Below are 12,230 nucleotides of genomic sequence, written 5' to 3'. Positions count from 1 at the left end.
GCCTCGCTCCCGGTGTCCCGCGCGTGGCTCCTCGCCGTGAACGGATGGCGAGTGAGCCCCTTTCGGCTCATCGGGGCTGAGATCCAGTGCTGGGGAAACCTCGTCGCGCAGGGACGCGGGCGAGCCGCCCTGCCTGCTGCCGGAGCGCGGGGCTGCGTTACCCGTTTTGGGGGTGCGCGGAGACGCCCGGCCGTGGCGGCCGCAGCCCCCCAGAGCCGCCGCTGCCCCTGAGCTACGCCCGGGGGTTCGTGGGCTGGAGGGCCGCTGCTCTCCTGCTCCTCGCTGCGCCGAGAAAGCCCGGGAGTCACCCGCGACCATGCGGTGGAGGCTGAATGTAAGTGATAAAGGGCGCCAATGGCCCCACCTTTCTGCTCCTCCTTAGGATTCAGCCCCAAGCGGTGCTAAAGCATGTATTTTTCTGTCGGCAATGTCACCCAGAAATGCCTAGCTTCTCCTCAGGACTTTCTCCTTTTCAGGATGCATGGCTGTGTGCGGGAGCAAAACTACTCTGGTGGTTTTAGGGCTGCCTGAGCAAATCTGTCTGCAGGGAGTTTCGCTCTGGGGAGCGCAGCTGTCAGCCTGCATGGGTGTCTTCATTTAGGGTTTGGAACCAGCCGTGCCCACCATGATGTTCAAGTTCCCTTAGTCCCGCAGGATGTCCTACAGAGCGATGCTCTCTTAAACAGGGAATTCTCAAAGTTTCAAAGTTGGGTGTTTTTTTTTTTCCTCTTCCTTGTATCGCTGGCAACACTCATTATGTGCCTTACAAAAGCCATCTCTGTGACTCCCAGGAAGCAATTATCTGAAACGTAAATGCACCCAAATTCCAGTAGACAGAGATGTTAGTTTTGCTGTCTTGGTCGCAGAGAAGAATTATGGTTCTCTGGGAACTGCCTTTGCTATGCCTTTTTGTATATTTAAAAATACAGATCTATGAACTAAGAAAACATTACATAAGGCTATTTCTGTAATTCATATATAATAAGCCAGGCATAAAATTATTCTGATCCTTTGGGACATAAACCACTTCAATTTTCTCAGTAGTCAAAGGGTTGTGTTTTGCCTTTTTCCTTGGCTGGTATTTGAAGCCCACCAAATACATCTATTTTTTTTAGGTCTTCGTCAGATTATTTTTCATGCTTTCTGTGAAGCACATGAGTCCATGTCTCATCATAATATTTTCCTAGTAAATATGGTTCGCAGATGAAATTATGGGCCTGCTGAGGTCTGTGAGAATTTTGCTGTATATTTCAACAGAACCAGGATTCCATCCAGTTCTTTTAAACAAATTGCTTTGTGCTGAAAAATTTCAGTAATAACTTTCTGACTCTGCCTGGGAACTCGCAGGGAAGTGCAGTTTATGATCTGACATGTGGCGATCCTTAATTTATAGCAGAAAAATGTATAAATGAAAAAATTACAGCTTAATTGTGTGAAATAATAAACCTGAAAGCGTTTACACGTCTCTATGAGCGGTTGCGAGTATTAATCCACAAAATTCCTAATCTGTTTTAGATGATGAGATCCCAGGCTCTAGATAAACCACATATGAGGTGATATGAATGTTAGGGCCCAATTCTGCTCCTGTTTGAAGTCAGCAATAAAATTTCTCTTGGCTTTAGGAGTAAGAGTTTACAGATAATGAAAAGTAGGACTCAGCTTAGCAGGAAAATACGGAAAGAAAAGATTTTTAAAGTATTTGGTTACTTTTAAAAAATCAATATTAATTACAAGATTGTGTGTGTGATGCAGATACATCTCCAGATCTGAACAAAATAAGTGGGAATTGACCTAGGCATTTTGGTTGTAGTCATCTGTTCGGTCAAAGGGTTCTCAGGTAGCTTCCCAAAAGGATTTCTGATTAGGCCAATGCTCCCGTAACAGCCAGTATCAAGTACTGAAAGTTTTGAAGAAATTTGGATTATCAGATTTTACAGCCCGATTCCTCACAGCTCTTACCCAGGCTGTTACTTCCACAGTTACGGCTGTGGCAAGGAAAGAACCATTTACTTCAGGGGAGATTTTCTTTTTGGTAAAACTTCGGGTATGGTAACAGGGATTTAGCTACTTGTACTCGTCCGTGTTCTATTTTTTCTCAGTAATAGAAAAAAAAAATCTGTTAAGAAAACATTCACAAACAGTGATTCATAGATGGATGAACCACTCTAGTTCCTAATGTAAGCAAACAGAGGTGTCATCTGCTCTCACAAGCAAATGCACTGCCTTGGGACCAGAGGTGGTGCAGGGTGCCTGTACTGCATTTTGGCTGCTTTCCTTCCTGAGGCATCCCACATCATTTGCCTTTGTATTTTGTATTTGTAAAAAATAATCTTACTTTTAAAATAAATGTTTAATAAGTTCCTACTAAAAGAAGGTCCTGCTTGAGCTGCTGTGGGGGTCATGAAGTTCACACAGCCTCTTCTGCGCATCTGTGTTTAAACTGTAGTTACCCTTAAATGACTGGATTACTTTTACTTTTAGACGTGTGTTTTGGAAGTGAACACAACAAATGTTTTTGCTGAGCTGCTAATTTTCATTTGAATCGCAATTTCTTTTATGAGCATGTAGTATAGCTTCTGCCTTTAAGGTTGGGAACCATCTCAGTGAAAAATTACCTTTCCTCCCCCAGTTTCGGATTATATTCAAACACATGCTTGCATTTCCTTAGGGTTAAGCACATGCTTAATAAAGATGCATGAATCTGGGATACAGATCTTACAATAGTAAACATTATAATCAAATTTTCCCCAAATTCCCATCCCAAAGTACACCTCATTGTCACATCGCTAGACCTTACTGTGTTATCAATTGCACATTTATGAAAAAAAAAAAAAAAAAGGTGAAGCAAAGTGGAGGACATCAGTTTTAGAAATAAAAGTAGTCCAGGAATATGCACGTTGGTGGAACTTCCAACTCAGTTATGGGACACTAAACAAACACCTGAAGTTTCCTGGTACTGCTTATAAACCAGCAATTTATTTTCAGTTGCATACGATGACTTTTTTTTTTCTTTCAAGACTCTGGCACCATGTTGAGTAAATAAAGTGCATATTAAAATACCGTCTAAATACAGCATGGGTATATAGTCACTGGAGAAATAGGAATAGTTTTGGAAGGAGTCATTCTGGTCCCTTGAGGATATAAGGAGTGGTTTATAACTCTTTTTTTTAAATTATTTTAAAGACAAAATTAAAAAGGAAATATGCTTAAATAATGTTCAGGATGTAATAGGAACGTGGAAAAACCAGCAAATGTGAAGTCCATGCTGACACTTGAAATTATGCTGCATTAGTCTTCAATTAGAATTCCCAGCTTTTTTTTTTTTTTTGTTCTATGTCAAAGCCTTAAGGATATTAAAATTGCATGTTCTGTACCATATTTCATTTACATATTAAAAGCAGCCCTTCCAAGTTGTCTGTTGGAGTCAGGAATAGTGTCATTCTTACATCCCTGACTTGAAACCTGAAGCTTCTGCCAAACATCAGACATACTGGTACATAAACATAAATGAATAAAACCGATGCATGGATTTATCATACATATTATAAACTGTAGGTGCTCTAGCAATCTGTAGACAAACACTTAAAATATTAGATCCACAAGCAAATCCCTGAATGCAATGGAACCCTCCCATGATAGTTTTTCCACTCCAGTAATTCCTTTCCCGGTCCGTTCAGAGAGAAATGCTTTTTGAGCATAATATAACATTTATTTTCTCCACGTGACTGGAAAGACCTAGTAACCGAGAAATTAACAGCTACCTTTTATAGCAAATGGTACTTACCCTGAGCCTCTACTGAGTCTCTAGGTGGCCCTTACCACGTTGGCATTTGGCTGCTTTCCTGCCTAGTTGTGTGGTCTCAGGCAGAGCGGGTAAAGCTGTCCAGGATGGTGCCCTTGGTTTCACATATCTTTCTTGGGTGGTAACATGAGCAGGACTCTCAAACAGTGATTTGCCCCTTACTGATAAAACGAATCAAACAAGGGGTACAACCACAGCACTCCAAGCAGGTAAAAGACACCGACGTCCTCAGGTTCTTTGCAGTTCTTCCCCTTTTTTTAATGCACGTGCCTCTTCGCAGTTGTGCTGTTTTGTGGGGTGTTCGCAAGCAGTCACTCATTTCTAGTGGTTTCTTCCAGGCTCCCCACAGCAAGGGTCCCTGAGAGTCCCGTTCCCCGCTCTCTCTCTCGCGGCCACATCCCTTGCTTTCCAGCACAACATGGAGACCACCGTACTTCTGGAAAGGCGGAAAGTGTGGCAGCTGATGAGTTTCTTCCCAGATGGCTGGTGTCTTGAGCTGAGTGAGCAGCCAAAAGAGCTCAGAGCTTTGGGAAGCAGCAGAAATGGTGGAATAAGGGAGGCAGGAGAGTCTGTTCCTATGCTAGTAATTGGGTCTGGAGCAGGGGTGCTGTTTTGAAGAACGTGATAGTCTCCACTTAATGCACTTGAAGCGTTTTTTTGTGTGTGTATACAAACTACATTCTTTTCTGATGCTGATACCTCATGATAAGTAGTGTCATGTATGAAACTCTGCTGACCTCATAGTTCCTTTCAATATCATGCTGTGTATGAAATGAATAAAATTCAGAGATCTGTAAAATTCTTAACACTGTGACTGTAGCTGTGTAACTTCTCTCAAGGATTCAGAGTAATGCGTGAGTAGGTGTAATTTGAAATTACAGCTGCATCTCTTTTAACCTCTAACTAAATATTCTTTTATGTTAGTTGCCTATGTTGTTGCACATCTCTTATCTTAAGCTTCATTACACTTAGACACATTGGACCACTTCAGAGGGGCAGTGTGACAGACTTGGGATGCTGTAATTCAGTCAACAGGTGGATATAGCATTCACATTATAGTCTGGATGTGTATTATGCAAGAAGCTGTACAAAGCTTCTGAGTCTGACTAAGGAACACATAGCTACACTGGATCTCCGAAGTCAAAGAGTTTAGTCCTCTGGCACTGCAGATTGCTGTGTCATATAAATCCTTGCGTAGCATGAAATCTGTTCTTCCACCAGTGTAAGTCAGGAGCAGCTTTCCTAATGTCAGTGAGCTATAAGAAGGGAATGAGAACTCTTAACTAGGGTAATATACATGGAGAAAAGAGCTGGAAAAAGATGCATGTGACACTAAATGAAATTCTGTTTGGGATTACTTTAGTCTTTGACTTTCAACCACTGTACATTAAAGCTTTTATCACTTGATAATTTGGCTAAATGCTTACCTTTTGTAAGCGTACGCACGCACACACATATTTCTTTTATGGAACTCAGAATTTACTGCATGCCTGACTTCTCTTGATAGCTGAAATCCACAACTGTGCTTTATTCCCTCAACTTCCTCTCTATAGGATGGTCCGCACACTGTATGCCGTCGGCACCGTGTTTCTTCTGATGGGATTTCTGCTACCGGCAGCAGAAGGGAGAAAGAGGAATCGAGGATCTCAAGGCGCTATACCTCCTCCTGACAAAGATCAGCCCAATGATTCAGAGCAAATACAGACGCAGCAGCAGTCGGGCTCTAGGCATCGAGAACGAGGAAAAGGCACCTCAATGCCTGCGGAAGAGGTGCTGGAGTCTAGTCAGGAGGCATTGCACATCACTGAGCGCAAATACCTAAAGCGGGATTGGTGTAAAACTCAACCCCTCAAACAAACTATCCACGAAGAAGGCTGCAACAGTCGTACCATTATCAACAGGTTCTGCTATGGCCAGTGCAATTCATTCTACATCCCCAGGCATGTCCGTAAGGAGGAAGGCTCCTTCCAATCCTGTTCCTTCTGCAAGCCCAAGAAATTCACCACCATGACTGTTACACTCAATTGCCCCGAGCTTCAGCCCCCGAGAAAGAAGAAAAGAATCACCCGAGTTAAGGAATGCCGGTGTATATCTATTGATTTGGACTAAACTGAGAAAAATACGGTACCGATTGCACTCTGACTGTACGCAATCATTGCCAGCATGAGAGTGAATGGCATGAACTAGCATACCTTCAGGGCTGGACAAAATTATTGATTACCTAAAACAAGAAAAAAAACCCAAAAATAAAGAAAAAAAATGATGTAAGGAGAGGACACGCACATGGATGTTTCTGTCTAAGAGAGAAAATGGATGTGTACAAGCAAATACGTGAATGTTCATTATGACAAAAATATTTAACGGGTATGAAATACTAAAAATATCTATTTACCCACAGTCATGAGTTAGGTTTCCTAGTGGATATTCACATTTTTGCCGCTTGCTGGGGAAGTGGAGCTGTGGCTATTGCTAATGTTCACCTGCCGTGCTATTTGCTTTTACTGTATTAAGAGAAACCTCAAAGTGAGAGGACAATATATTTGAAAGCATTCATCTATTCTTAAATATGAAGTAGGCAAAAAGCAGTTTAAAGCGTAGCAAAACCATCACTGAAAATAGCGGCTGTATCAAGAGTTTATAGCATGCTCCTTCAAAACAAATAACTGTAATCCAAAAGCCATGTCTGGAGAACAATGGGGGGACGTGGGAGTGTTGAAAAGTCAGTATAGGTGGATGGAAAACAGAGCTGCAGCAAGTTAGAAAGCAAAAGGCCAAAGTAAGTAGACGGGGAGAGTACAAAAGGGAGTAGAAGAAGGAAAGATACATAAATAGGAAGACCCAGAGGAAGAGATATTGTCTTCTGTTTATGTTTTGCTTTAATTTATATACCTAGTCATATATTACATAAATTAAAGAGAATCTATATACAAGGCTATAAATATACTTCTGAATTCTAATGGCTTTCTAAAGCAATCAAAACCCATTCTTGTGCCACTAGATCCATTTGATGTCTTGTATTTCTGATATCAGTTATTCTTCATATCTACATATATATGTATATGCAGTATCTTTTAGTCATTGGTATCTATACATACATACAATGAGTACGCATATTCCATTGTGTGTAGCCAAACTCTCTCCTTCTCTTTTTCACACGCATACATAAAAGACGTACATAACCACAGCACAAAAATCTTGCTAACCAAGATCAAGTACAGAATGGCAGTAATTTAGTACATGAAGAGCAAAGCAAATATTAAAACAAGCATCATGTGACGGCAAATGCAATAACCACACAAGAGACAAAAGACACGACATTCATGACTAGTAAACATTGCATTGTTATTGTTATTTTAGCTTTGCCACAGGCATGCAGTTTGTTGAAAAAGAGATGCAGAACTTTGCCAGCAATAATCCTCTTTTTATATCTTTTACCACAGACTTGCCTTTAAACTGGATTTGGACTAAGTAAAGAGAATTTCCTGAAAATTAAGGGCTCACTGCCCCTCTCATTTGGGGAGAAAAAAAAAAAAACATAAAAGGGGACATACTACTTCCAACAGCTTGATGAATCTCACCTGTGAGGTTATCCTGCCTTTTGTCTCCTTCAGGATTAGGAGCTTAAACTTGATCAGGGCTGTGGGTTTTGGCAAGAGCACAGAAGGTCCTGCAAAAGAAATTGGTGTAGCTAGGTGGACCCTGAGCCATTGGACCTGAGGGACAGCCCTTCCATGCACCTTGCCCTTGCTTTCCTGGAGGTCCGATGGGAAGCCTGGGGGTTTCCTCACTGGCTGCATCTCACGCCGCGTGGTGTGCAAACGACGCACGCTGTCCTGGCTTCTGGCTTTGCAAGGGCGCTTCCCAACCAGGTGGTGAAGAGGTGGCGGGGTGCTGCACACCCTCGTGCCTGTGCCTGCAGGGCCCTGACACCTGGCCCTGCCCAGTGGGGTACCAAAGGAAAGGCGCGTCCCTACGCTGGCGTCAGTACTGGGCCTGAGAGCAACCCGGACATCGCTGATGTGAGTGAAATGGGAGTTACATCCACGTTAATTGTATGATGGGGGGCGGGTAGCCCAGGACTCGGTTTCCCCGTTCCGCAGTAATACTCTCTAGCGTCCACTATCAGGGTGGCTGCTCTTTCGCACACCAGATGCCTCTTTCAGCCACCGGGTGATTATCTTGGCATCATATCTTTCCGTTGAATGCTGAGGAAGACAATTCTGCTCTTACTGAGATGTCCAAAGAGAAGAATGTGCAGTGGCATGTCACAGACGCATCCAGTGTGCAGTCACTATAGTAGGTGCCCCAGCTGTTACACAGTGCGTCATGCAGTTATTGGCGATATCCTGCATCTCTGCGATTAATATATTGTAAAATCCACTGCTGTGAGGTCTGCATTTGTAGGAATAAGAGATTGCAACTCATCGATTCATATTATTAAAATGCATTTCATTCGGTGTACTCTTACTCAGCAGGTTTGACACATTTCTTCATGGATTTTAAAATCCAATTTTAAGATCTGGAATTACAGGACGTAGATTTCCACTGTGTGGAATGTGAATAGTTAAACAGAAAGATATGGATATTTAATGTTATTATTAATACAAATCCTCTTTCACTGATAATAGGCAGGGGTTGTTTTCCTTTAAATTACTGTTTTTGAGTTGGTTTGCAGGGGAAAGGGCCAATCTCAGGCATTGCTGAAAATTTTGTACTAGCTAGGGCTTCTGTTCAAAAAATGGGCACACCTTACGAAAGAATTTTTTTTCTCCATGTGAAGTTGTCTTTTACAGTGACTGCTATGTCCCTAAACCCTTAGCCATTAAGCAAAGCTTCAGACATTACTGACTCCCTTATTTAAGATTAGGCTAGTATTCTGAAGGAAAACTGATAAATGTTTTACAAATCTTTATGTTCCAAAATAGCCTGTACATAGACCATGACGGAACTCCCCTTGAGGCAGATTCCCTCCCAATATGTAAATTTTATACAAAGAACTTTTATGAATTGCTAGTTATTGCCTGAGAGTAAGAAAGTTCTGCTAACTTACAATTATACAAGATATTTAATATCAACCACAATATGTATTTAAATGCCTGCTTTATTCTAAAAACAATGGACTATATAACCTAAGGCTGCAGTTTTTTCATGCTCGGTCTCACAAAGCAAAACTTGGTTTAAAATGAAGTTTTAATTATTTTGTAACTGAATAGAATTGGAGTTTTTTTTCTTCCCAGCATTTTGTACGTCATTTTAACTACTAGTAACAAATAAATAAAATATCTTCTCCAGCCCATGACTATTGTTGGTTTTTTTTTTTTCATTTCTTCCTTAAGTTTCCAGCTCTTTCTGGATCTGTTGTACTTTACTCTGACTTCTGTGGTTTCTTCTAATTATAAAAGGGCTTACATTATGACAATGAGACACAGAGACAAGCAATGGCACCATCATTCAACACGGCTGCTTCAATAAGGTTTTTAAATGAGATCTGTCACTTCCCCCTCACCCTTCCACAATTTATAGAAGGAAAATCTTAATCTTTACTTGCACTTTTCCCCTTGTAAACCATATAGTGACAGTTCAAAATATAAATCAGCCTTGAACTGTTGTAGAGTTGAAGTTGGAGTCGGCGGGCCTGCCTTACACCTTACCTCAGTTTTTACATCTAGCTAGCAGTTTGCTCCCACTTTTAGAAGAAAAAGGGTAAGGAACACCTTTACGATACAGCACAATTGCAAGCTGTAAATAGGGACAGAGAAGATGAAAAATAATTAGAGAACAGGAAGATTTGAAATGTCCTTTTTACCTTCTCTGTCCCTGCTGGTGGCACTTGAGCAAGGCCTGTGCTGAGGAAGGAATACAACCCCAGAGAACAGGTTTCTTCAAACTTCCCACCCCGCCGGTGGGAGATGGGCAGCAGCGGTACGAATGTTACCTTCCCAACCGGCCACCCCGGCAGGTGTGGAGGGGCTCGGTCAGTCCTTGCAGCCCCCCGTGCAGTCCTGCTCTCTGCAGGACCGGCGGCATTGTCTGCCCTTGTGGAGAACGTGGCTCTGACCGGGATCACCGCCTCGCTGAACCGGACTGAGAACAGCCTCTGGGTTCACAAAAGCCTCTGAGCTTATGGGAAATGCAGGCCTGTTTCAGATGTACACCTTTGAGCTCAAAGGACCGACAACGGCGTAGTCAGGTGCTCAAGAGTGAACGACATATAGTGTTTTCCTGTAGTGCACACAGATAACCAGAGAGAAGCATCCGATGTCCCATCTCCAGCTCTGAAAAGCTGGGTGCTGCTGAGGTTTGGTGTGGTTTTCCCTCATGCAAAGCCCTTGTGAAATAGTGGAGCTGAGCAGCCCACTAGCGCTGGTTGTCTGGGGTTTTTAAAGGCGTTTTGGTTTAGTCTTCTGTCTCTTCTAGCACTTTGGTTTTTGTGCGTGTGCACTTCTAAAACTTCCTGAAAGGCTAATAACATTAAAATCATTATCTCTAGAAGGCAACTGATTTTTTCTGGCGTGAGATACAGGCACAGTTGGACAGAACAAGTTTCCTTGAAAAGATGTGCATATATAGCTGTACTTGAATATTTAAAACAGAGGGAAAAACCTCCTGGACTTACCTTTCTAGTGCTCTGTAGTACCATGGTCTTACTCTTTATATGCTAACAAGCTCAGACATTCATTATAATTTATGTTAGGCCTACATACCAGCTTTGAATTGAAGATATGTCCACATACCAGCTTTGAATTGAAGATATGTCCACTGTGAAGTCCCGTGTGCTTTTTAGTTACACCGATCAAAAGAAGATAACAGAGAGAGAATTCACACACCTTAATCACCTTTCAGGGACACAGAAGTAAAACTATTCTTTCTCTTTCCCCAGTGAGGTAGTCTAGATTTCTGCTTGGGATTTCTGTGTGTGCTCTGTCATCCATGTGCTGTGCAGTTGATTCGTACACACATTATAGGACTGAGGCATCAAGAACGTGTTGGATTTGCTGAGCATGTGCAAGACATCTGAGCACCACATGCACACAGTAGGTACGGTGTGTCCTGGATGGGTCAGTGGAACAGACAGTATCGCGGCTCCGCTCCAGCTGCCTGTCAGCAGTGGTGCCTGGCTGGGAAGAGGGATGTTGCATTTGCAAAAATGATGCAGTAATTTAACCGGGTCATTTACCATCTCCTGAGTTTAAAAAGATAAGCCCTGGAGAACTGTATGCTTGGGGAAAGATGTTTCTTTGTACTGTCCGGTGCACAGGAGTGAGCCCAGAGTTGTTAGGTCCAAAAGGTTTCCTGAATGAGAAGCACCAAGTCACTGGTACAAGACTGAGATGACAATGCTGGTTTGCTTAACCCAGTGGTCCCCTTACACAGTCCTCCTCTGCTTTTGAAAAAACATACATCTTATTCCCTCCAAATAACTCAACCCTGCCTTAGAAACGGCTTCATATTAATTACTGAAATACAGCAGTCAATGTTGGCAGGTGAAGGTCCAAAATTTTCTCTGAGTCATTCCGCTTACCTGGACGGTTGTATGAACCAAAGGCTTCTGAAGGGGAGAACTGCATCATTTAAAATTTAAGGGAGTGAAAAAAACAACGTATATTTGGCTTTAGTCAAAACACTGGCGATATCACTGCTACATATTTTTAATAACCATCAGATCTTGGCCTTCAGGTATCAAAACTATTAACCATAATAAGATTCAGATACCTTGCTTTATTTTTTTTTCATCAGCTGAGGCTGAAACCAGAAATACACAGCAATGCACAGGTATCGTAACGAATCCCAGTAGTGCAGCTTTTTGATGCTACCTTGTAATGCAGCTTCATAAAAACATCTGAAGCCTGTCTGCACTGCCTGCCTGGGAATGTAGCTGATGACTTTAAGGTGCCCTTTGACAATGTGTGGCTTCTGGCTGCCTGAATTCCTCCCCTAGCTTTTATGGGTCTGGGGGAAGGAGTGCAGAAATTTTAACTGTCACTTGCTCCCTTTCCTATTACTTTCTAAAAATATTGCAAATAAATTTCATAATCTACCTCTTTTAAATGATCAAGGAGCAATATATGAGGATCAAATTATACGCTGACATAAAAGAAGAATGTTTGGGATTGCGTTAAAAAAAACTTCTAAGTTGCGATATGCGATAACTCCTCCTTGCTGTGATACAGATGTAAGTCACACAGCTTGGGAAAGAATCAAGTGGAGAAGTTACATTGATTCTTAATAAAATTTCTGCAAATAAAATCTGAAATCGCCATGTTTGCATTTCTTTTTTGAAGACTGCCTTATGGAAACAGCCATATTCCGATTCCAAAAGATCAGAAGAACAAAGGTCAAAATAATATCTCCATCTCTCTCTACAATAATTGAGAGCTATATCCTTCTGTCTAGTAACATCAATATGGATTCCAGCAAGAAAGCAATT

The 12,230-nt window shown here is 42.0% G+C and overlaps 1 protein-coding gene across 1 annotated transcript; it reads left to right on the top strand.

Annotated features, from left to right (window-relative positions):
- Nucleotides 1-5,355: 5,355 nt before the first annotated feature.
- GREM1 (gremlin 1, DAN family BMP antagonist) lies at nucleotides 5,356-9,040 on the top strand. The gene has a single exon (XM_009512455.2). The coding sequence runs from the start codon at nucleotides 5,357-5,359 to the stop codon at nucleotides 5,909-5,911; it is 555 nt and encodes a 184-aa protein (XP_009510750.2). The 5' UTR covers nucleotide 5,356; the 3' UTR covers nucleotides 5,912-9,040.
- Nucleotides 9,041-12,230: the final 3,190 nt, after the last annotated feature.

This window comes from Phalacrocorax carbo, chromosome 9 (assembly GCF_963921805.1).
Source record: "Phalacrocorax carbo chromosome 9, bPhaCar2.1, whole genome shotgun sequence".
In the NCBI taxonomy this organism is placed as follows: Eukaryota; Metazoa; Chordata; class Aves; order Suliformes; family Phalacrocoracidae; genus Phalacrocorax; species Phalacrocorax carbo.
The sequence above is the reverse complement of the archived record's forward strand: the minus strand, read 5'-3'. Positions and strand labels throughout refer to the sequence as shown.